The sequence below is a fragment of the Python bivittatus genome, unplaced genomic scaffold (assembly GCF_059951505.1).
Source record: "Python bivittatus isolate LINGU-HERP-01145 unplaced genomic scaffold, Pbiv_v1 ctg000560_np1212, whole genome shotgun sequence".
In the NCBI taxonomy this organism is placed as follows: Eukaryota; Metazoa; Chordata; class Lepidosauria; order Squamata; family Pythonidae; genus Python; species Python bivittatus.
Window position 1 is genome coordinate 10079136 of NW_028277083.1, and position 22258 is coordinate 10101393.

The window sequence follows — 22258 nt, forward strand, 5'->3', positions numbered from 1 at the left end:
ATCCGGTTCCAAGATCTCTTAACTGGCCTCCTTGAGCTGGGGGGACCCTTCCTCCTTCCTCCCTGAAGCCTTTGGCCTGACGTTCTACCACTCTGCTAGAAGCATTGCTGCCTCATGGGGCATAATGCACGTTTTGTGCACCGCTGGACAAGTTTCCTCTTCTCTCCCGGAGCTCGATTGTCCTCTTGGACACATCAGGCTAACTCATACGTGCTTAACCCTCTCCAAAAGGCTTTCTTGGCCTCTTTGGGGGTTCCTCCGGTATAAGCAAAGAGTTTGAAACCCTCCTGCTTTTTACTGGCTTTGCATTAACCCTTTGCATTTCGTTGGGTTGCATTAAGCCTGCAAAAGAAGTCGGGCAAGTCAGCTTGGATCGGACGCCCCCTGGTGGAACGCCGGTGGCACTGAAGGGTTTGGTGGTTCTCTGCTGGAGCGATTACATCAAGCGATTTCTCCACCGTGGCAGGCGGGCTGGGGAATTCTGGGAGTTGGAGTCCACACGTCTGAAAGCTGCCCAGGTTGAGAAACGCTGATTTATCTGAGCGAGAGGCGGACAGTGCATAAAAACCCACATTAAGTTCTCGTGCTCCAGGAGCGTCTCTTGCCCTGTGAGCCTGTAATGGGACATGGGAATGGCCTTGGGAGACAGAAGGGAGAGCCACAGACTGGACAACCTGCGTGTAAAAGGTATCTCGGCCCATAGAAGGAAAAGGGGCATGGGAAGCATCTCAGAAGGGACCCTTCCTAGTTTTCCAGAGAGTAACAGGAAAAGAGGGGAGAAATCCTTTCAGGCTTGCAAGATTCTGTTAATGTAACCTGACGATAAAGACAGAGCTAGGATTCGTGGTTGTGCTTCCTGTCTGGACTACCTCGCAGGGCTAACAGGACCTGCCAGTGATATCTTCGCCTCCCCAGACTCCTTCACAAGATGACTCTTGGGTGTAGGAAGCAAGCCGAGAGCCTTTAAACAGGTGGCGTTGGGCATACAAGTTTAATAATAAATAATAAATAAAATTTACACGCATCCCAATTCCTTCTCTTGCAATGCAATTTGATGGTTTTGTCCCGGAGGACAACTAGAATTTCTAATGCTTCCTCAATCCGGCCTTGATATCTCGGAGTAGCATTCCCCAATCTCTAGGATTTACACAATTTCAGTCCCCAGCTTGCTTAATTTTTCTTATTTAAACACACATACCCACAAGTAAGCTGTAATCCCACGCTGGGTTACAGACGCCTATTGATATGAATGGTGGCCACAGGCTTCCTACCTCAGGAGACTAAAATTTCCCACAATTCTCTGATTTGTCCTAAGGTCTGGGCATTCTGGGAAAGGTAAAATGATGGTTTGCGTCCCGCTTCCTGCCGATCCGTAAGGCAGAAGCCTTCTCAGGCCCCCAAACGATGCTCCCGAATGTATCGATTCCTTTCTTTCATGTATAAGCCGCCCGACTCCCAGCGGTTTACAAACTGTTTAAAAAAAATTAATACAAGGAGGCAACCGAAAGCGATAAAGAAGAAAGGTGGAAAAGGGAACTAACCCAGATGAGGTGAAAAAGAAGAAAAGAGGGCTTCAATTCTGCACATCAAAGTCCTGGACAAAGATTGCCATGTTCACTGGGACTTTTTTTGGATCACGTCATCTCGAGCAGTATTTCTCAACCTTGGCCACTGGAAGATGAGTGGACTTCAACTCCCAGAATTCCCCAGCCAGCCATGCTGGCTGGGGAATTCTGGGAGTTGAAGTCCACTCATCTTCAAGCAGCCAAGTTTGGACAACACTGATTTAGGCGCTTAGTAATTACTTTCCTTGTTTTTTTCCCCCTTCAGTTTAGATTTTGTTGCTATCGTTTATTAGCTGTTCTCTGTTTTTGCATTGTTTGTGTGTCTTTTGCAATTTTGCATATATTTTTTTTGGTGCAATCTCTTTGTAAGATTCAAAAGACATGAAAAAGCCCGGCTAACGCACCAAGAAACCAGGGCGGTGCGAACCCAAGCTGCTGCTGCCGTCCTCCTCCCAGAAGCATCGCATCGGGAAACCCATCCTCCGTGTCCTTAAATCGGACGCAGGATCCTGAACCGGCTGCCCGGGCGGCTTCTGCGCCTGCGCCTCAACGCCGCGAGCGGGATTCGAATCCTCCCCGCGGGTCGACCGGCCCCCCCGCCTCGCCGGGAGGAGAAGTGGTCTTTCTTTCCCGGCTCGCCCCGCCCTCGCCCCGCCCCCCGGCCAATCACCGCTCCGGCTGGGTTTAAAAAAGTGGGCGCGAGGCGGCTCGGCGTCCTGCCCTCGGAGGCAACTTTAAAAATGGAAAGAGGCGTGGCTCAAGCTCGGGCGGGCTGCCCCAGGCGATTGGCTAGTCCGCTCGCCCGCGGGGGCGGGGCTTCGGGTTTAGGGCGGCGGGAAGGCGGGGCCGGCCGAGACGTGGGCGGGGAAGCGGGGAGGAGCTCAGCCAAAGCGCCGCCCCCGGCCGGCTCGCCGCTCACTACGAACTAGCTGCTTGGCGCCGCGGCGGCCGTTCTGCGAGCGCTACCCGGGGAGGCGAGAGCCCAGCGGCTGGTTGGCCAGGATGAAAGCGGGCGGTGAGTGGCCAGCGCTGCAGCCGCCGTCCCGGGTCGCCTTGACGGTTCCCGGGTCTGTTTGCAAAGCCCGGGGATGTGCCGGGGGGGGACGTGCCTGTGTTAAAGCTCCGCGCTTGGGCTCCTCGAGGAAGCGCGGGTGGGTCTGCCAGGCTAGTCCCCGCCCGGGGAGGGGGGCGTCCTGCACGGGAGTGACTCATCCCCACGACCGTTCGTCCCCGGGAAGGGGGCGCAGCCGCTTTCCACCCGGCCGGTCGCGCTCGGGGGCCCGCTGGGCTTCCTCGGCTTCCACCCGCCGCGCCTTGCCGGTGGCCCCGCAGGAAGCGGCGCTGCAGCGCCACGTCCGAAGGGGACCTGCCGGGCAGGAGCGCGTGCAGAGCCTGCGGGGCGCCGGGCACGCGCCGTACCCCAGACCGGTGGCCCCGCTCCGGCTTCTCCTCTCCAGGCCGTCGCCGGAAAGCCGAACCCGGGCGGGAGGGAACGTGTGAACGGAGCCCGGGTGGGAGAAGCGAGGCTGCCGGGGAAGGGCCGCTTCCCCCTTCGCGGCCGTGCTGCCCCCCCGGCCCCGAGGCGGTCCCTCGGTCCCCCCGCTTCGCCAACCCCCCAAAGCCCGGAGGGTTTTGCAAAACTCGGCTTTAAGTCGAGCTTCGCGTGGCTCGTAGGAACCCGCTCGGACTTAGTTTTTTTTCGGGGGGGGGTTTAACCTCCTTGCTGGAGTCGAAGGGTGGTTTTTCCCCCTTTTTTAAAGTACAGTATTCTAGTTTTTTAAACCTCAACGGGAGGGCGTCCCTGGGTTTTGGGCGGGTCGATTTAAAAAGTAGGTCGAGCCTATAGAGGAACAGCGCTGGGCGGCCTGGGGAGGGGATTGGCTTAGGGCTCGTGCATGGGCTCGGGGACCACAGTACCAGATTCCTTCTTTGCCGTGGGAATGCCCCTGGAGGTGCCCCCCCATCCGATACCAAAAGTGGCATCAATAAAGCTAGATTTTGAGCCACCCGAGGCAAAGAGCTTGGGACGGGTCGCAAGAAGGCGCCGCCGTTTGCGCCTGCAAGACCAGAAGCCGCTTGGATGGGGGGCTTCAAAGCTGCTTTACAGATTTTAGGGTCCCCATATCTGGATAGCACCAGATTGGGGAGGGTTGGTGTGAATGCGACCCGGCCATAGGGAATCGTGTTCTGGGTCTGGTCATCCCTGACCTTAGCAATTCTTGGATCGTTCTAGGACACATTCCTTTGCACGCTCCTTCCGCATGTCGAGTCAGGGCATGCCCATTTTAGTTTTAAAGTTGGGGTCCTTGACCCCCACAAGCCGTATTTTGCTCAGCGGGGTTTTCCCTCTCAATAGGCCTGGATGGAATTGCATCGTAAAATTCCTCAGCATGGGCTGGGTTGTGTGGTATGAATATGGGGTGGTTGCATACATACGGATATAGCCTACTGTTTATTTACTTATTTTTACCCCGCCTTTATAACTCAAGGCGGCAAACATACCTAATATTCCTTCCTCCTCCTATTTTCCCCACAACAACAACCCTGTGAGGTGGGCTGGGCTGAGAGAGAGGGACTGGCCCAAAGTCACCCAGTCGGCTTTCATGCCTCAGGTGGGACTTATTCATGATCTCCTGCTTTCTAGCCTGGGGCCTTCACCACTAGACCAAACTGGCTCTCAGTACTGTCCTTAGTACAATCCTTATGTATTAAAATTAAATGATATGAATAAATATAACGACATGGTGTGTAAACTGTATGAACATGTGAACTTGTCTAATTCTGAGTCAGGTCTATCGATCTAGATCCCTTTCAATGCTATATTTGCATCTGGATGTCGTGACCTATCAAGTAGGCTTATAAGATTCTCCTCCCTTTCTCAGCCCTTGCAACACAGGGATAAAATAACGTATGAAGCTCTTTTCATAAGCACCTAGAAGATGGCTAATGTTTTGGGGCTGTGGATCAAAGCATGATTTAAAAAAAAAAAACATCCTGCTGGGAACAGAAGTCTCCCATGAATTTTTTTTTTTTAAAGGATGTTTTCAGAGTTTCTTGCTATTTAAAAAACAAAAAAAAAATTAGGGGTGCTTGCAAAATATCTTTTAAAACAGGTTTTAATTCTGAAATCTGGTATCTTGGTTCCCCGCTTCGAAATAGCCGGTGGACATAAAATGCGGCAACATTCACTAAAATACTACAATAATTCTAGCAATCCTGCCATTCCTCCAAACCTGATGCTGTCCAGATGTTTTGGACTCTAACTCCCATTAATCCCCCCCCCATATTGACTTGGAATTCTGAGAGCTGTAAACATATCTAGAGGAAAATGGATTGGGGAAAGTTGATTTTGTATATTAACGCAGCTGTTCAGTCTGTCAATCAGCTAACTAAGTAATTCTGGTCCAAATGTGTCAGAATTCCCCCGGATTGCCACTTCTGCCCATTTTAAAACGAGCTGCACTTTGGCGACTTTCTTTAGCAATGACTTCTTCTTGCGCAATTTGGGGTGCAAAAACAGAAACCGTCCAAAGTCCCTTTTTTAAAAAATGGTTTTGAAGTCTTGCAAAATTGCCCCATCTCTTGCAACTGCCCGGAGTCTCGTCCCACCTCGCCAAAATTCCAAGAAAGATGATGATTTTACCAGAGATTTGCTTGCCGGCTCCTAGCGTAGAAATCCAGGCAATCCATTGGGTTGTCGGTGAAGAATTGAGGAGAATGGGGTGGATTCCCCGTTTATAAATCCCTGGCGTGTTTCATGCTTTATTTCCCTCAATCGCACAATCGGGCAGCGGGTCCAGTTCAAATCTGTGCATCTTTACTCAAAAGGAAAGTTGCACTGAATTCAGTAGAGCAGTGTTTTTCAACCTCGGCCACTTGAAGATGGGTGGACTTCAACTCCCAGAATTCCCCAGCCAGCCATGCTGGCTGGGGAATTCTGGGAGTTGAAGTCCACCCATCTTCAAGTGGCCGAGGTTGAAAAACACTGATTTAGACACTTAATAATTGATTTCCTTGTTTCCCCCCCCCCTTCTGTTTAGATTTTGTTGCTATTGTTCATTAGCTGTTCTCTGCTTTTCCATTGTTTGTCTTTTGCAATTTTGCTCCCCCCCCAATCTTGTTAGAACATTCAAAAGAAATTAATGTTATTTTTGTGGGGGGGGTGTCCCTTCAAGTCAGTGTTGACTCCTGGTGACTGCTTGGACCAGTCCCTGCAGTTTTCTTGGCAAGGGGTTTTGGAAGGGGTTTGCCATTGCCTGCTTCCTAGGGCTGAGAGAGGGTGACTGGCCTGAGGTCACCCAACTGGCTTCATACCTAAGGCAGGACTAGAACTCAGGTTCCGGTTTTTAGCCTGGTGCCTTAACCTCTGCACCAGTGTTTCTCAGCCTGGGGAGAAACTGCTGGCTGGGGAATTCTGGGAGTTGAAGTCCGCCCATCTTCAAGCGGCCGAGGTTCAGAAACACTGTTGTAGTTTCTCAGTGATCTTCAAAGGCAGCCCTGCGTGCAGGGTATTATTACAGTAATCCAAGCGCAGGAGGATAAGGGTACGAGATGTTCACCAGAGAATGAATGCCAGTGAAGATCTGTAAAGAAATACATTATAGAATATATTCTATAATGGAAGCTATCTGCTCAACCCTAAATTGTTTGGGTGGGGCTGTCTGACCCTGCCACTGCCTTCCCAAAATTGGGGATCCCAGCCTGAAACGTAAGCATTTCCAACTGGACTTAAGCAGCCTGTTGCTGGAGCTACTAAGTCCGACCAATTCCTGGCTGATGAATTTTGTTTGCAAAAAAGGGGTCATTAGAATTGCAAGGGGGGCGCGCGCTCTAGTCCTTCCACGTCGGTTCCTCTCGTTTTCTGACACCGGCTTTCTTGCAGTCACCCACTGCCGATGTTCCCGGTGCTGCTCGGTCCCTTCCAAGAGAAGGATGAAGAAGAAGCCCCGAGTCCTGACTCTGCTGTGCCTCCCAGAAGACGTCCTCTTCCACGTTCTCAAGGGGCTTCCTATGGAAGATATCCTTTCCCTCCGAGCGGTGAGTCAAGAACTTTTCATTTTTATGTGCGCCGATGGTGTTCCCAGCCCTTTGGGGAAACGGCTGAGTTCAGAAGTTGGAAAGTCATGTTTGGCACTGCTTCACTGCCTCATATGTATTCTTTTTAAAAAAACGTTGTGATTTCCTTCAGTAGTTTAAATCTTTTAGGCTCAGCTCCTGCCAACATCTGGGACACGTCCGTCTAATTTCCTTAGCAGTGAAGTGGAAGTGGTTTTCTCTTGTCGTCTTCTAGAATTTTTGGTTTGGTTTGGTTTTTAAATCCCAATCCAGGGTTAGGGTTAGCTCTGATTTCCTGATGGTCCCCTATCCACGTATTGGAGTCCAGGGCAGAAATGCAATCTGAGAAAGATCCTCCTTAGTTCTCATGAAGATAAAGGGAGGCAGGAGGGAACCAGATTCAGACTTGCAAGTTTCTGTTACTATAACCTTATAATAAAAGTAATATTAGCTTGCCTTTCTTTGGTTTCCAAGCTTGGTGTACCTTGGAGGGCTGACGATATTTGGATCTAGCCCTGCCCATTGCTTGCGTAGCCTCCCCAGTGTTTTGCATGGGACGTGGCCCTCCACAAAGGTGTTCCTGCTCCCAGGCACTTCCCTACAGCTGTTCCTTAAATCTGGGGGGCAACCCCTCAGAATCCTTTGGAGTAGGTGGGGCCAAACATTTGGGCTTTTGGAGGATGGAGTTGGCGGGGATAAGAGGTTCAATAAGTGTCCTATCCTTGCAGGGACACCCACCAACCCTCCGTGTGGCAAACAGTACATACACCTGTCCTTCCAGTCTTGTTCAGTCGTTTTCCAGTATTCACCCCCTGGCTGAACATCAGTTGCCCTTCTTTAAGATTCCTTGGCTGTACTGTCTGCTTTGGTCTCTTCCAGGTGCACTCTCACCTGAAGTATCTCATAGATAACCACGCTTGCGTTTGGGCCTGCGCGAGCTTTCAAGAAGCGTGGCCTTCTCCAAGGAACTTGAAAACGTTTGAAAGGTAACTTATGAGATCTTGAGAAATCACCTGCCATTCATTCATTCATTCATTCATTCATTCATATATTTATATTTATATTTATATTTATTTATATTCATATTTATATTTTTATTTTATTTTAATTAATTAATTAATTAATTATGTTTATATGCCGCCCATCTGCCCCAGCTATCTTGAGTTGTGCATTCATTTCCAGCTAGGGTAGGATTGTCAAGTCCACCTGACATTTTGGTGGAAAAACTAACTCTGGAGCTCTTGCGGGCCGCAGTTGCAAAAATCAGTAGCCTGTTTTCCTACTACTTCAAGGACAGAAATACAAGCGAACTGGGGTAAGGATAAGGTTTATTCCCCCCAAAGAGGGGGAAAGGTGGGAAAAATGGAACAATTGGCCCGCCCATCTTTGTGATAAGGTCCTGCCCAGATCCCTCGTGACTCCCCCCTCTGGGGCCATGAATGTTGAGTTTAACTCCCACCACCAAAAGGCTATCCACCTTTAATATAAGTAAGTATTTAAGCCTAGGTGTTGGACATTGGACAGAATAAGGAGTTTTAGTGCAGAAAGTCTTTGGTCTTTCCAATTTAGTGTAGAAGCTCTTTGGTTTTTCCAATTTTCACCCTCTCCCAGAGCAGCAATGATCTCTTCAGCGTGTCATGTTGGTTGACATACCAAGTGTGTTCTAGAAAAGATCGTTAAGGGGAGAATGAAATGTGGCTTTCTGGCAGCACAGTTTCCTAGATTTGTTCTAGGCTGCCTGTATTTTGCTGAGCACTACATTTCTCCAATTACTAGTGTGCTTCTGGTTTTTCCTCTGTGTTCATGCAGGGCTGCAGAAAAGGGAAACTTTGAAGCTGCTGTTAAACTTGGAATAGCCTACCTCTACAATGAAGGCCGTAAGTGCGGGCACCCCGCTTTGGAGACTGTTGTTCTAGACCGCCAAGTTGAGCATGCTCGTCTTTTCTAGCCACAGGACCTTGGTAGTGGCAAATAAGTGGATGCATATCTCTCAGTTTGATGTGCAAATCTGAAAAAGAACATAGCAAGCTGTGCTATGGTCTTCTGTTAAGTCACTGTGCTTCCTTCCTTCCTTCCTTCCTTCCTTCCTTCCTTCCTTCCTTCCTTCCTTCCTTCCTTCCTTCCTTCCTTCCTTCCTTCCTTCCTTCCTTCCTTCCTTCCTTCCTTCCTTCCTTCCTTCCTTCCTTCCAGTGCTTGGGGGAAATCCAGGTCTTCACTGACTTCCTGAAGGCCAACAGAGTCAGGGCCATCCAAATCTCTGGGGGAAGGCAGGCGCCATGACAGAGAAGCACACTTCCGAGGCCCCACCAGCTGACCCTGTTTCACCAAGGAAACTTGGAGAATGCCCACCTTGCCAGACCTAGTGTGATAGGCAGAAACCCCCGGGGATAGACGGTCCCACTTTGTGAATCTCTTGCACTGCACCAGCAAGAGCAGCAATTATGAGACTTCGCTGTCCAAAAGCTGGTAGTTGAAGTTTCATCCTGCATCTATAAACTTGAATTCAATAACCTTCCTGGTTTATTCCCCCCCCCACCTTTTTTTTTTCTCTTTTTAGCATCTGTTTCTGACGAAGGCCGTGCAGAAGTGAACGGGCTCAAAGCATCACACTTTTTCAGCCTGACCGAGTGCTTGAACGTCTCTGCGGCCCCTTTTGCCTGGCTGTTCATCCGTCCCCCCTGGTCTCTGGGTGGGAGTTGTTGCAAGGCCGTGGTCTACGAGAGCCTCCAAAGAGAGTGTCAGCAACAAAAAGTAAGCCGGCTTGTGCTGTGGCTTTCGGTCTCTGATTCACACTGCTTGCAGAACTGAACTATTGCTGTCTTCAGCCTAGAGTGGACAATGAACGCGGTACTACATTCTGGTCACAGTAATCTGGTATCCAGAGAAGTTAACATCTGTACGATCAAGGGAGGAAATTGCAATGACCAGTACTAGCCATGCAGTACAAATCCTGAGAATCTTTATTTGTTTAAGTTTCTGGTCCTTATTTATTTCAGAAGAGGATAGACAGACAGACAGACAGACAGATAGATTTTTGCTATACCAGGGGAGCTACAAGCATTAGCACATATGCTTATCACTCCCTTGGTATAGCAAAAATCTGATAAAACCGTAAAAAAGTTGATAAACCCATCATCTAAATCAGGTAAATAGTGCCAATTGTCTTTACTTTGTATTTATTAACTGTGTAAGGACACAAATGGGTATCGCTTTAATTGGGACATTGACTCATCAAATAGATGGAGAGGGGAGTGAAACAGAGATGCCTTCTAATGTTTGACATTCTGTTTTTAGACGAATCACGTTGTAACATAGCTTTCCCATCCAAATCGCGCTCTGTTATTACAGTATATGCAGCGATACGGCATAGCTGTCCACAGCACAGTGGTGTGCTTAGAAAGGGGTGGCTTAACCTTTTCTATTCCAAGACAACATGGGTGCCTTTGCCAGAAAGGGCCTAGACATAAACAGTCTTGAGGGTAGTGCAATAGAACAATGAATAGTCATTGATGGGCATAAAACCCATAATGTTTTGGTTGATGGAGGAAAATTGTGGTAGATTTCATCCTTGTGCGTCAGGTCTAGAAGAAGAAAGCTTGTAGTGCAGGTCTACTGTCAACTTGTGTTAACCCTCGTTGACTTCAGCGGTCCTTCTCCTGTGTAAATGCATAGAGGAGCGATGTCCTCGGACACTGATTTTTCTCTCTGGCTATTTTGAGAAGCTATGCCGGATCTTAGCCCAAAGGCCAAGAAGCAATTCGACAACCTCTGTTGTCTGCTGCTCTTCCAGATCGTTTCTCTTCCTACCGCCTCAGTTTGCTTCCTGAAACCGTTTCCGCTGCTTCTCCCCACTTGGTGATTCCCAGGAATGAATTATGTGATGCTAATAAGATAATTTCCCAATTCTGATTTCATAGAAGGGCTTAAATGCTTCCCCAGAACTTCTCAACAGCAGCAACGTTTTGTAGAACTAGAATGGGCCGACTCATCCCGATAAACATCTTCATTTGACTGTTTCCAGGTTAAATTGCAAAAGCGATGAAAAAATCCATCCTTGCAAGCTCAAAAGAAAAAAAAAATTTTTTGTAGCGTAAAACAGTTCTGAAAATGTTGATTTGTCCTCCACTCACCCACCCCACTTTGATCTTTCTGTAGACTCAAAGGGGATCGATTCTATACTGTTTGGCAAAAGTTCTGAGTCTCTTTGAGGTAAGGACCACTTTACTACACCCCTGTATATAAAGCCTGCCATTATCTTGTCCGCTCTCCAAACATGTGTTGGAAGTACCTTTTGAGTTTTGATGCTCTAAATAACACTAACAAAACAGGTTGCTGCTGAAAAGCAATTTTGTCCCAGGCCAGATTACAGGTAGTCCTCGTTTAGCTACCACAATTGGGACCGGCAACTTGGTCATTGAGTGGAGCAGTCGCTAGCTGGGAAATCATGTGAATGTGACTGTGCTTTCCTTTTCCCCACTCCCCCAACCTTTGGAACACTCACCCCAGCAATGCTGGGATACCCAGTTCGAAACTAAGAAGACTACTATAATCAGTTTCACATCTTCGGCTTTTATTTGCCTCTTAACCATTTCCCCGCCCTTTGGAGTACTCACTCTGGCGCTGGGATAATTAACAAGAAGGGAATTGATGTTTGTATTTACATTCATTGGAGAGGAAGGGATTACAAGAGAGTAAGCAGGCACACAATGGGGAATGTGGTGGCTCCAGCAGCTGCGAACACACTATGCAAACAGCCTGGTGCATTCCCCATTGTGTGCCTGCTTACTCTCTTGTAATCCCTTCCTCTCCAATCTCTCCGCCCCACGAGGAGGGAAAGAAAGAAAAACAACAGGTCAGGCACAGGACAACATGTATTGACTGTAATGGCAATTACGTGACAGACGCTGTGAAGTTGGAAATGCAGGCATTAGTTGTCAAGTTATTTTTTCAGCGCTGTCATAACTTCAAACAGTCGCTGAACAAGGCAGTTGGTAAGCGAGGACTACCTGTATCTAGCTCCATACTGATTGACTGCAGGATCTCAGACATGGCTTTTTCCAGCTCTGTCTGATGAAGCTGGGGATTGAAGCTGGCACTTTCTGCCCTCCCAGCTGTGCTTCTGCCTTCCCCGTTTGCCTGCCCCGAGAATTTGTCCTTCCGGGTTCTCTGAATTCCAAATTGTCAGAACCCCATCAGCAACTACACAGTGTATACACTAGCCTTAACCCCCCATGCACTAGCCTCGCACTAACTGAATTTGGTGTCAATTTATAAATTGCACTAAATCGAATTTTGCCCTATCCAAATTCGCACTCATCGTGACCTACTTGTAATAACAATTAGTTAAACCACCCGACTCAACAGCTCTGGGCAGCTCGCAACAATCAAAGAAATTACAACCAATTCAATAAAACAAAAAATAAAGATAAAAGTTGGCAAGCACAGTGAAGTGAGGGGTCTCCCTTTCCCTCACCAAAGGCCTGCGTGAAGAGCCAGATCTTCACGGCTCTTCTGAACAACAGCAGAGTGGGGTCCATCAGGATCTCGGGGGGAACCTTGTTCCAGAGGACAGGCACTGCTACAAGGAAAGCACATTTCCGGGGTCCTGACAGATGACATTGTTTAATCTACGGAGCCCGGAGTGTGCCAACCCTACAGGATCAGATTGGCTGGGCGGATGATAGTTGCTTAATGATGCTCAGCTGCTCTGTGTTTTTATTTTTTGTGTTTATCTATTTTTGTCCTGAGCCGCCTAGGGTCACGTAACGTGAGCTGGGTGGCTATATAAATCAAAATGTCAAAATAAAATCCAGGACTGCCGGATATCGTGCATCCGAGACTGTTAAAAGAGGACCGGATTGTGACGGCTTGATGTGTTCCCAGACCAAAGCAGTTTCCCCAGTGTTCCCCCTTTCTGTTATTAGGATGAAGAGAAAAGGAACGCTGCTCTCAAGATGTTTGAGGACTCCTCGAAGCAAGGCTGCTTACACAGCTCTTACCTCTTGTGGGAAAATAATCAAAAAGCTGCTGTGAGTTCAGAACCTCTTCTTGGGTACAAGAGGCTGCAAAGGCCAAGGTGGTTTATGTCTTGTGGCTCTGGGAAGAGATGACTCTCCTGGGATGGTGGAGAGAAGGGAGGAACATCCGTTAAGGATTTGTTTAGCTTTTGTTCCTCCTTGCAGAAGGCTTCAGGCACCCGTCTATGGAGAACTGGTGGGTGGGCTTGTAGGTACAGGTCGTCCCTGGGTTACAGATAACCCAGAGTTAGGAACGCAGCCTATTGTAGCAAAATTCGAGTTAAATCCACAGTGATTCAAGGTAAATACCCAATGGTTCGAGTTCATGACACAATACTACTTATGCAGTATGATACAATCATACTGTTCCGGCTTACGTACAAATTCGACTTAAGGACAGACCTTGGGAACGGAACTTGTTCTTAAGCTGGGGACTCCCTGTACTTCAAGTTGATTATTTGTATTCTGATCTTCTTCAAGCCAAGCTTGATTTGTAACAACTTCGTGGATGCATCCATGGGGCTTACTTGGGAATAACACAGAAGGGGTTTGCCCTCTTTTTACAGAATGTTTTCTGACTTTCATGTCTAGGCTCTAGCTCAGATATTCTCTGGAAGTCTCCTGTCCACATTAACAGTGTCTTGGTCCTGCTTAGCTTCTGAGCCCAGACCTAGTCAGCTGCCATCAGCAAGAGATCCCTGCTGATCTATAAAACCCCTCTAAAATGTGTTGTACAGGTAGTCCCCAGGTTAAGAACGCCCAGGTTACAGATGACCCATTGTTAAGAATGGAGCCTTTTGTAGCAAAATCCAAGTTAAATACACAGTGATTGGAGTTCATTACACAATAATAAAGTATTATACAATAATAGTGTTCCGACTTACGTACAAATTCGACTTAAGGACAGACCTTGGGAACGGAACTCGTTCTTAAACTGGGGCCTACCTGTAGGTATGCATGAAAATAATACAGTGAAATGCTGCAATCTAAAAAGCAATATAAGATCAGCCAGACTGTAAATGCCAGAGCGGATGGGATTTTAAAACATATAGGCTAAAGATGTCACAGCAGCATCCTGTTTTAATTAACTGAACGGTATTTAGATTAAATCCAAGCTCAGTTTTGTCCTGCATCTTCTCTGAGGACCACCTGTGGTGTGTCCCAGCACAGGCCTTGGGCCAAGAGAAGGTGCATCTCCTTCAGATGTAGGGCAGAACGAAAGCAAAGATGCTCTGCAAATAATGGAAAATATTATTGCAGGCATCGTTGGCTGAGTCTACGTTTAGCAATGACTGCATTTCTTTGTTACAGATGTCAGATCCTGGTAGATACCTCCAGAGCCTCCGACAACTCAGGGACTACGCAGCCAAAGGTTCCTGGGAGGCTCAGGTAAAGATTTGTAATAGCAAATTCAGAATAAAATATTCCAACAAATAATTCAGCTAACTATGAGAGTTAGAGGGTTAGAGCCTGTCTCCTGATTGTATGGATGGTAGGTAGATCAGTGTTTCTCAACTTTTGGGCATGCGGGTTCAGTGCCATTCCCAGATGAGGAATCTTTTCCTACCCCTGTGGTTGAGACCTCCCCTTGGGGTTGCTGGAGCCCATCGATGAACGGGAATCAAAAGCCGTTTGCTTGGCTTGGTCCCTGCTGTGACAAACCTTCCTTGACATCACTCTGCCTGGTTGAGAAAGGTCCTTTGGCCAAGCTATGTCCAAAGGACCCAGTTGATTAGCCACTTGATTTGGTAGGCCTGCTTATCCCATGTTGATTTCCCCAACAAGCAATAGTAGGTCAGGGAAATGTCTTGTCTTCTCCGTGAGCCTGCAGCTGGGAGGAGAGCCAAAACAGAAAAGATCTGGTCCCCAACAGCTGGAAGTGGGTGCCAGATGCTGGTGTCATTCCTCAACCCTTCTTCCTCAAAAGTATTGAGGGTTCTGTCACTGAGTACAGCAAATCTTTTGGACCTTCCTTGAGATCTCTCCCCAGTTACATCTGCCCGTCCCATCAGATCCGGCAGAAGAGGCATGCTGCAGGTCCATCGGTTAGGGAGCTCCACTTGGCCGGTCCTAGATGACAGGCCCTTTCTGCTGTGGTCCCTGCTGTACGGAACATTCTTCCCCCAAAGTGAGGTTGGCCTCATCCCGTTTAACTTTCCTGAAGTCCTGGTTGTGCCATCGAGCTTGAGGACCCCAGGGGACTGGTGAAATATTAAGATGGCTCCAATGTAATGAACTCCTGCTCTCTGCCCAATATGTATGTTTTTTATTTCTGTGCCTTTTATAATTTTAAAGTGTTTAATCATAACCACAATCTTAATACAGTGGTACCTCGGGATACGAACTTAATCCGTTCCGTGACTCTGGACGTATCCCGAGTTGGTCGTAACCCGAAGGAAATTTTCCCATAGGGTTCAGCGTAAATCCGGTTAATCCGTTCCACCCTCCGAATTTGGTCACAACCCGAGGCGAATTTCCCCATAGGGTTCAATGTAAATCCGGTTAATCCGTTCCGCCCTCCGCCCGAATTTGGTCGCAACCCGAGGCAATTTTCTCTTCAGAGCCTTACTCCCGCCAAGCCTGCTCTGCATTTTCTTTGGAGCCATGCTAACACGCACACCAAAAACCTTCGCAAAACACCGCATAACACACCACAAGCCTCACCGAATGTCTCCTTGCTACCGTGACCTCGCCCACAGGAAGCCGCGACCACGTGGCAGCAGGGAAAATGGCCGCGGATCCGGTTCGTAAATAGAGGCGAGTTCGTAACCCGAGGTAAATTTTCCCTGCCGAAGCTGGTCGTAACCCGAAATGTTCATTAGTAGAGGCATTCGTATCCCGAGGTACCACTGTACTTGTTTGTACGCATTGTTCGTAGCATTGTCGTATGCCACCCAGAGTCCCTCGACCATGAGGTGGGCAGCCATGCAAATCTGACAAAATAAATCAATAAATCTTGGAGTCCCTGAAAAAAAAATGTCCCCGTTTGTAGCTGAACGGTGAATCCTTCGTTTCTTGCCTAACTTGAGTGGCTTTCTACCTTGCGCAGATCGCTCTTGCCAAAGCTTGCGGGAACGGAAACCAGCTGGGTCTGGAAAGCAAAATGTCGGTCGAGACGGTCTTCCAGTTCTTCCAGGCGTCTCTGCCTCTGAACAAGCAAAGCATTTTCACTGTCCAGAAGGGCATGAATGAGACCATGAGGTAAAGACGTCTTTCCCACCGTTCGGTCGATTAACTGGAGCAGCAGGCATAAAACCACCCTAGAAAGCCGAGTCTTTTTCCTTGGGGAATTCTCATCTCCCATTTGGGGGGTGGGGGGGGACACCATTAATAAAGAGCTGCTAGGTCTCAGGTTGCTCCTGAAAAAAGTTTGGAGCACAAAGTAGATGTTAAAAGGTTAAGATCTCACGGGATTTAGCAACCTCGTCCAGTTTCCGCCAATTTTTTAAAAACATGATGCTGAATAGGGGGTGGGGGTCCTGTTTGGGGAGGAGACCAGATTTCTGAGCATCCCTAAATGTTGCCACCCACTGTGCTAAAAGCTTGCAAGAAATGCAATTGGACTCTATAACTTGATGGTTATAATGCTTCAAGCCTAAGTCTGGATATGCTAACACTGATTTTTTTAGGAATATGACTTGGATGCTTATGTTAGGTTAAAACTAATGTGGATTTTAAAAAATCATCATGTGAGAAGTGCCATACTAAGAATATGGAACAAATGCAAACTAGGTTGTTCCCAAAGATACCTCTGTTGGTCTCAGCACAGGAAGCTTTTTATAGAAAAGAAACAGCAGATGGAGAAAAATGGTTAACATACAGGCAGTCCTTGACTTACGACCACAATAGGGATCAGAAAATTTGTTGTTAAGTGAGGCATTGTGTGGCCGCAGCCAATTTTATAACGGTGGTCATTAAGTGAATCCCATGGTTCCTCATTGATTTTGGTTGTTGGAATCCAGCTGGGAAGGTTGCAAATGGCAGTCATGTGAAAGATTGGAAACCCTCTATGGACTTTTTGCTAAAAAGAATTTACCAACTGAAAAAGATGTGGATTAAATAAGGGGTTGAAGGGATCTCTGGCATAGTTGAGAGGGAGGGGAAATGATGAGTTTGGTAATATCTGTTGAAAAGAAGATCGGAAGTCATTTACTTCGATTTCTTTAGTTATCCTTTCTTTCTTTTTCTTCTTTGCCCTTTATTATCTTTTTTCTTTCTTCTCCTTTTTTAGATTTGAATGAATAGATCTTAAGCAAGAATTATTTTTTAGAAAAAGGAAAATGACTCGGATGAAAGAAGCCCAGTGGGATCATGGATTCCCAGCCGGGAGCAAAGATGACCCTCTTTCTAACTGCTTTGCCATGCTTCCTTATTTTAGGTACATTTTGGTGGACTGGCTGGTGGAAGTAGCCACCATGAAAGACTTCTCCAGCCTCTGCCTCCATATGACGATTGGCTGCGTGGACCGGTACTTGAAACTAAGGCCCGTGCCCCGGGCTCGGCTGCAGCTTTTAGGAATTGCGTGCATGGTTATTTGTACCCGGTAAGCCCTGTGGCTCTTTGGGGTGCTGGTGGTAGACGCTTGGTCTGGTAGTAGCAATTCTGTTGTCGTCGTTGATGAGGTTTCCAAAGGTTTCTGAATGCTATGGCCGTAGCGGCCAATGATGTCTCTTGAGGCATTGGTGGAACAATTGGGGACTCGGGAACCCAACTACAAATGGAGAGGTGGGGAGGAGGTATCTGAAAGGTAAAGATGGGGTGTATTTTGCTATTGATTTCAGAAGCACTCGGGGTCCTGTCATTGCACTGCTGCAGCACGTGCCTTGGAGTTAGTTTTGCTGAGACTGGTTTTTAGTGACTCTCCACTTCTGCCCTTAGGAATCAGACCGAGCACTGGTGACTTAGCTGCTTGTGGGGGGGGAGGGGGAGGTTCCACGAGAATTGGGCAGGTGGGGCTTCCGGTACTTCTGGGGTTGGCTTTGATGCTCACTGGTCTTCTGTTGCAGCTTTGTTAGCAAAGAGATTCTGACGATTCGCGAAGCTGTTTGGTTAACAGACAACACGTACAAATACGAAGACCTGGTCAGGATGATGGGGGAGATTATCTCTGCCCTGGAAGGCAGGATAAAGGTAAAGTTGCGTGGAGATTTGAACTGTGTCTTAAGCGTCAGCTGCTGGATAGGGAGCTATGGTGGGCTAGGCCAGTGTTGTCCAAACTTGGCCACTTTAAGATGAGTGGACTTCAACTCCCAGAATTCCCCAGCCAGCCAGCTGGCTGGGGAATTCTGGGAGTTGAAGTCCACTCATCTTAAAGTGGCCAAGTTTGGACAACACTGGGCTAGGCCCATCTTGATCCGATCCAGCAAAACAAACTGAATTTCCCTTGTGTCTCCGTGTAAGCCGCCTCTCAGATGAGCCTCTTCTGGGAACCAGGCCTTTTTGTATCTCAGCATTTTTGCTTCCCCTTCTTTACCGTTGTCAATGAATACACAGTGATTTGTGTATGCTGCCTCTCTCTTACAATCCCTTGCTGGGGATCCTACTGATCTCTCCCCAACAGCCTTGTGTGGAAAATGAATTTCTTGTTTAGACAGGATTTTGATCCTGTTCAGCTCCAGGTTCCCCACTCACCTGTAGTTGAGTTTCCTATGTTTTACCAGTTCCAGCTACAATTGTTTCTAGCCGCCTTGTTAGAAGTGATATGTTTGGAATGTATTTTGGGCATCAGTGTCATATGTGCTCACTTATCACAGCACGGAAAAAGCATTGAATCCTCCTTTGATTTTTCCTAGAGCTGTTTGATTCTGCTGTGACTGTTTCTCAGCTCAGATTCAAAATTTAAAATGCCTTTCCTTCCTTCCTTCCTTCCTTCCTTCCTCCCTCCCTCCCTCCCTCCCTCCCTCCCTCCCTCCCTCGCTCCTCCTTCCTTCCTTCCTTCCTTCCTTCCTTCCTTCCTTCCTTCCTTCCTTCCTTCCTTCCTTCCTTCCTCCTCCTCCTCCCTCTCCCTTCCTTCCTTCCCTCCTTCCCCTCTCCCTCTCTGCTCCTCCTTCCTTCCTTCCTTCCTTCCTTCCTCCCCCTCCCTCTCCCTTCCTTCCTTCCTCCGTTCCCATCCCTCCCTCCCTCCCTTCCTTCCTCTGTTCCCATCCCTCCCTTCCTCCCTCTCTCCTCCCTTCCTCCTCCTTCCTTCCTCCCCCCTCTCCCTTCCTTCCTCCGTTCCCATCCCTCCCTCCCTCCCTCCCTCCCTCCCTCCCTCTCCTCCTTCCTTCCTTCCTCCCCTCCCTCTCCCTTCCTTCCTTCCTCCGTTCCCATCCCTCCCTCCCTCCCTTCCTTCCTCTGTTCCCCTCCCTCCCTTCCTCCCTCTCTCCTCCCTTCCTCCTCCTTCCTTCCTCCCCCTCCCTCTCCCTTCCTCCGTTCCCATCCCTCCCTCCCTCTCCCCTCCCTCCCTTCCTCCCCCTCCCTTCCTTCCTCCATTCCCATCCCTCCCTCCCTCCCTCTCCTCCTTCCTTCCTTCCTTCCTCCCCTCCCTCCCTCCCTGTCCCCTCCCCTTCCATCCCCACAAGTGTTGGATTTATAAAAGCAAGTAACCTCCAGAAGGAACCACAAATATTTTCACTCTAGTTTCTGGAATTGGTGCTATGTGTTTTGACTTTAGCAGGCTTCAAAACATCGTGCAGAACAGCAGGCTAGAAATTTAAATAGAAGCTGGGAGCGACTAGAAGCCTTAAAAATAAATAAATATCGAAAAATTTAAAATAAACCGCTACACATCAGAAGATGTCTTCTGGAGGCTTTGTGTTCTCCTTAGATCTCGCCTGGGTTGTGAACGTATTTGACTTGGCACCTCCTATTTCCCTTTTCTTTTTCCAAAGATCCCTACTGTTGTTGACTACAAAGAAGTGCTACTGAACATTGTCTCGTTGGAGAGAAGAACTGCATCCCTGTACAGCTTTATCTGTGAACTTTCCCTCTTAAACACGGGCCTTTGCGTCTATTCCCCTGCCTGTTTGTCTGCCGCAGCTTTGTTGTTAGCAAAAGTGTTGCATAGGCAAGGTGAGTTTTGGGCCTGATCTGAAGAAAGACCAAGCCATTGTTTGTTTACCATGGTCTGTTGAATCAATCACAGTTGTCAAGCTTGGCTTGATGGAATGGAACGTGAAAATGACCTTGGGAGACGGGAGGAAGAGCCACATGTTGCCATGCTGCTGCGGGTCAAGGCCAGTTCTGTCCCAGCTGTTGGGTTAGTTGTATCGTGGCAATCTGCAAATTGGCCCCTTGTACATCTACTTGCTGTTGGTGTTACAACAACGTTGCTGCTGGGTGCTCGGCAAACAGAGGAGTCCCCTGGGGATCAGAGGCCATTCCTAAAATTCCGAGTGGGGTCTTTTGCCTCTCCTCTCTTTGGAAGAGAACTGGAGACTTGCAAGATTGAAGTCAACCTTGTAAGAAGCACACCCAGAAGTACTAGCTCTAACTTTCTTGCAAGGTTACATTAACAGAATCTGGCAAGTCTGAAAGTACGTCTCTCCCCCTTGCCTTTACAGTCCAGGAAACTAGGGAGGGTCCCTTCTGCGACGTTTGCCATTTCCCCATTCCTTCTGTGGGCTCAGCTGCCTCTTATCTGACCATTGTCTAGCCTGCAGCTCTTCCTCCTGTCTCCCAAGGTCATTCCCACATACCATTACCCTTAATGAATAAAGAATCCAAGAAACACATCATGGAAAAATATGATGTATAAACTCCATCTTGTTAGTGAATTACAAGAACCAATAAGGATTACCCACGTCCACTTGGATAACCTCCAAGAGGGAGAGATGAACCAAGAAAAGGTTTTGATCCCAAATGGAATACCATAGTGAAAGACTGAGAGAACTATAAGTATTTGTTGAAGTTGTTGCTTCAAACATCAGTGGTATCCAGATGAATATGACAATAAAGTGAAAACAAAGTAGTGTTGAATTTCGTGGGTGGCTCTTCATTTTGGAACTGACCTGGAAAGTAAAGCTGGCTGCAAAAAGAGATACAGGGAGTCCTCGCTTAACAACCACAATGGGGACCTGAAAATTGGTTGTTAAGCAAATCAGACCTGATTTTACAACCTTTTTTCCAGCGGTCATTAAGCAAATTACCGTGGTTGTTAAGGGAATCACACGATCGTTAAGTGAATTATGCAGTTCCCCATTGACTTTGCTTGCCAGAAGCTGGCTGGGAAGTTTGCAAATGGCAATCAGGTGACCCCAGGATGCTGCAACCATCGTAGGTGCGAGCTGGTTGCTAAGTGCCCAAATTTTGATCACGTGACCACAGGGACACTTTGACAGTCATAAGTGCGAGGACTGATCGTAAGTCACTTTTAGTATTGTAACTTCGAACAGTCACTAAATGAATGGATGTTAAGTGAGGACTACCTGTAGGGAGAAATTCAGTTAGGAACATAAAGGTAGCTTATAAAGAGTTATGGAGAAGAAGGTTCAGGCGTGGGTTCAACAGCTCTTGAGGTTGTCATCCATTGTTAATAGATCAGAGTTTTTCCTGAATCAAGATGAAGTTAAGCTAAGCTGTGCAGAAGGAACAAAATAGCAATACTGATGTTTGTCTTTTCGTTTGTGCTGTCTCCAGCTCATCCTTGGACTAGCCAGTTAACTGAAATTACAGGATTTTCCCTCGAAGAGCTGGTGCCCTGTGTGCTGAGTCTCCACAAAAAGTGGTAAACCTTTGGGCAGGGAGGGGCTTCAACAAACTCGAGCTTCAGTGACTGACCAGTAGTGGATGGGTTTCTCCATCCATTGGGAAATAACCAGGGGTGTTCTCTAAATTAGGCAAGAGCTGATACTGATGTTCATCATGTCGGTAGAATCATGAAGGGACTGTGTTAGGCAGAAATGATGGCCAGGCTAGCTGGGGACAGAGAGGGCTGTAATCAAACTTATTTGAAGGTCTCAGGCCTGGGAAAACTAAGGGATTCTTACAAACATGGTTGTTGCAGAGGTTCATGGAGATGGTTCCTGAAGTTGCAATAAATGCATTTTGGGGGCAGACCTCTCAGAGGAACCCACAAACACTTCCTGATGTCTTCTTCCATCCAAGGCCAAGTGTTGGCCTTGCCCTGCCAGAGGCTCCCTGCTGTGCCTTGCCTTGCCTAAGGCTCTAGCTACAGGCCCTCTGGCCATAACACCCAAGCATTTGTGCAGAAGGTACACTGGAGCTCACATGCAGCTGCCCTGGAGCAAGGTTATTGTCCCTGTTGCTCTATGACTGCTTGGTGGCCTCCCACAAACTGCTTTTCCTCAGTTGGCCAACAGGGGGAAGTCCTTCCGTTGCACCCGCTGCTGATCGATGCTGGCCCAATTCCCTCTAAGCTCACTGCTGAGACTGCAGTGATGGAGGCAGGCCTGGCATTTTTGTGGGCTTCTTTGTTCCAGCCAGAGAGACGCTGGGGAGTTGCCTTTACTGCAGGCGTTTGCCCCATAGCTTCCTTCTCTCAGACCACAAAGATGAGTATAATGGTATACAAGAAAGACCTTGGGAGACTGGGCCAAGAGACGCTGCCAAGGGAATGGTCAGATAAGAGATGGCATAGCCCAAAGCTGGATAATAGGTGAGGCAAGAGCTCAGAAGGGACCC

General features: G+C 48.0%; 1 protein-coding gene across 1 annotated transcript in view; it reads left to right on the forward strand.

The window, feature by feature from the left end:
- The first annotated feature begins 2454 nt into the window (after positions 1–2454).
- Positions 2455–22258, forward strand: part of CCNF (cyclin F) — a 28086-nt gene continuing 8282 nt past the window's right edge. The window contains exons 1-13 of the mRNA XM_088148171.1: positions 2455–2580; positions 6448–6602; positions 7500–7606; positions 8430–8497; positions 9178–9371; positions 10776–10829; positions 12545–12649; positions 13949–14026; positions 15687–15838; positions 17016–17180; positions 17644–17767; positions 19507–19687; positions 21254–21341. Coding sequence (XP_088004297.1) covers positions 2568–2580; positions 6448–6602; positions 7500–7606; positions 8430–8497; positions 9178–9371; positions 10776–10829; positions 12545–12649; positions 13949–14026; positions 15687–15838; positions 17016–17180; positions 17644–17767; positions 19507–19687; positions 21254–21341 — 1484 coding nt within the window. The 5' untranslated portion in view covers positions 2455–2567. The remainder of the gene's footprint in view (positions 2581–6447; positions 6603–7499; positions 7607–8429; positions 8498–9177; positions 9372–10775; positions 10830–12544; positions 12650–13948; positions 14027–15686; positions 15839–17015; positions 17181–17643; positions 17768–19506; positions 19688–21253; positions 21342–22258) is intronic.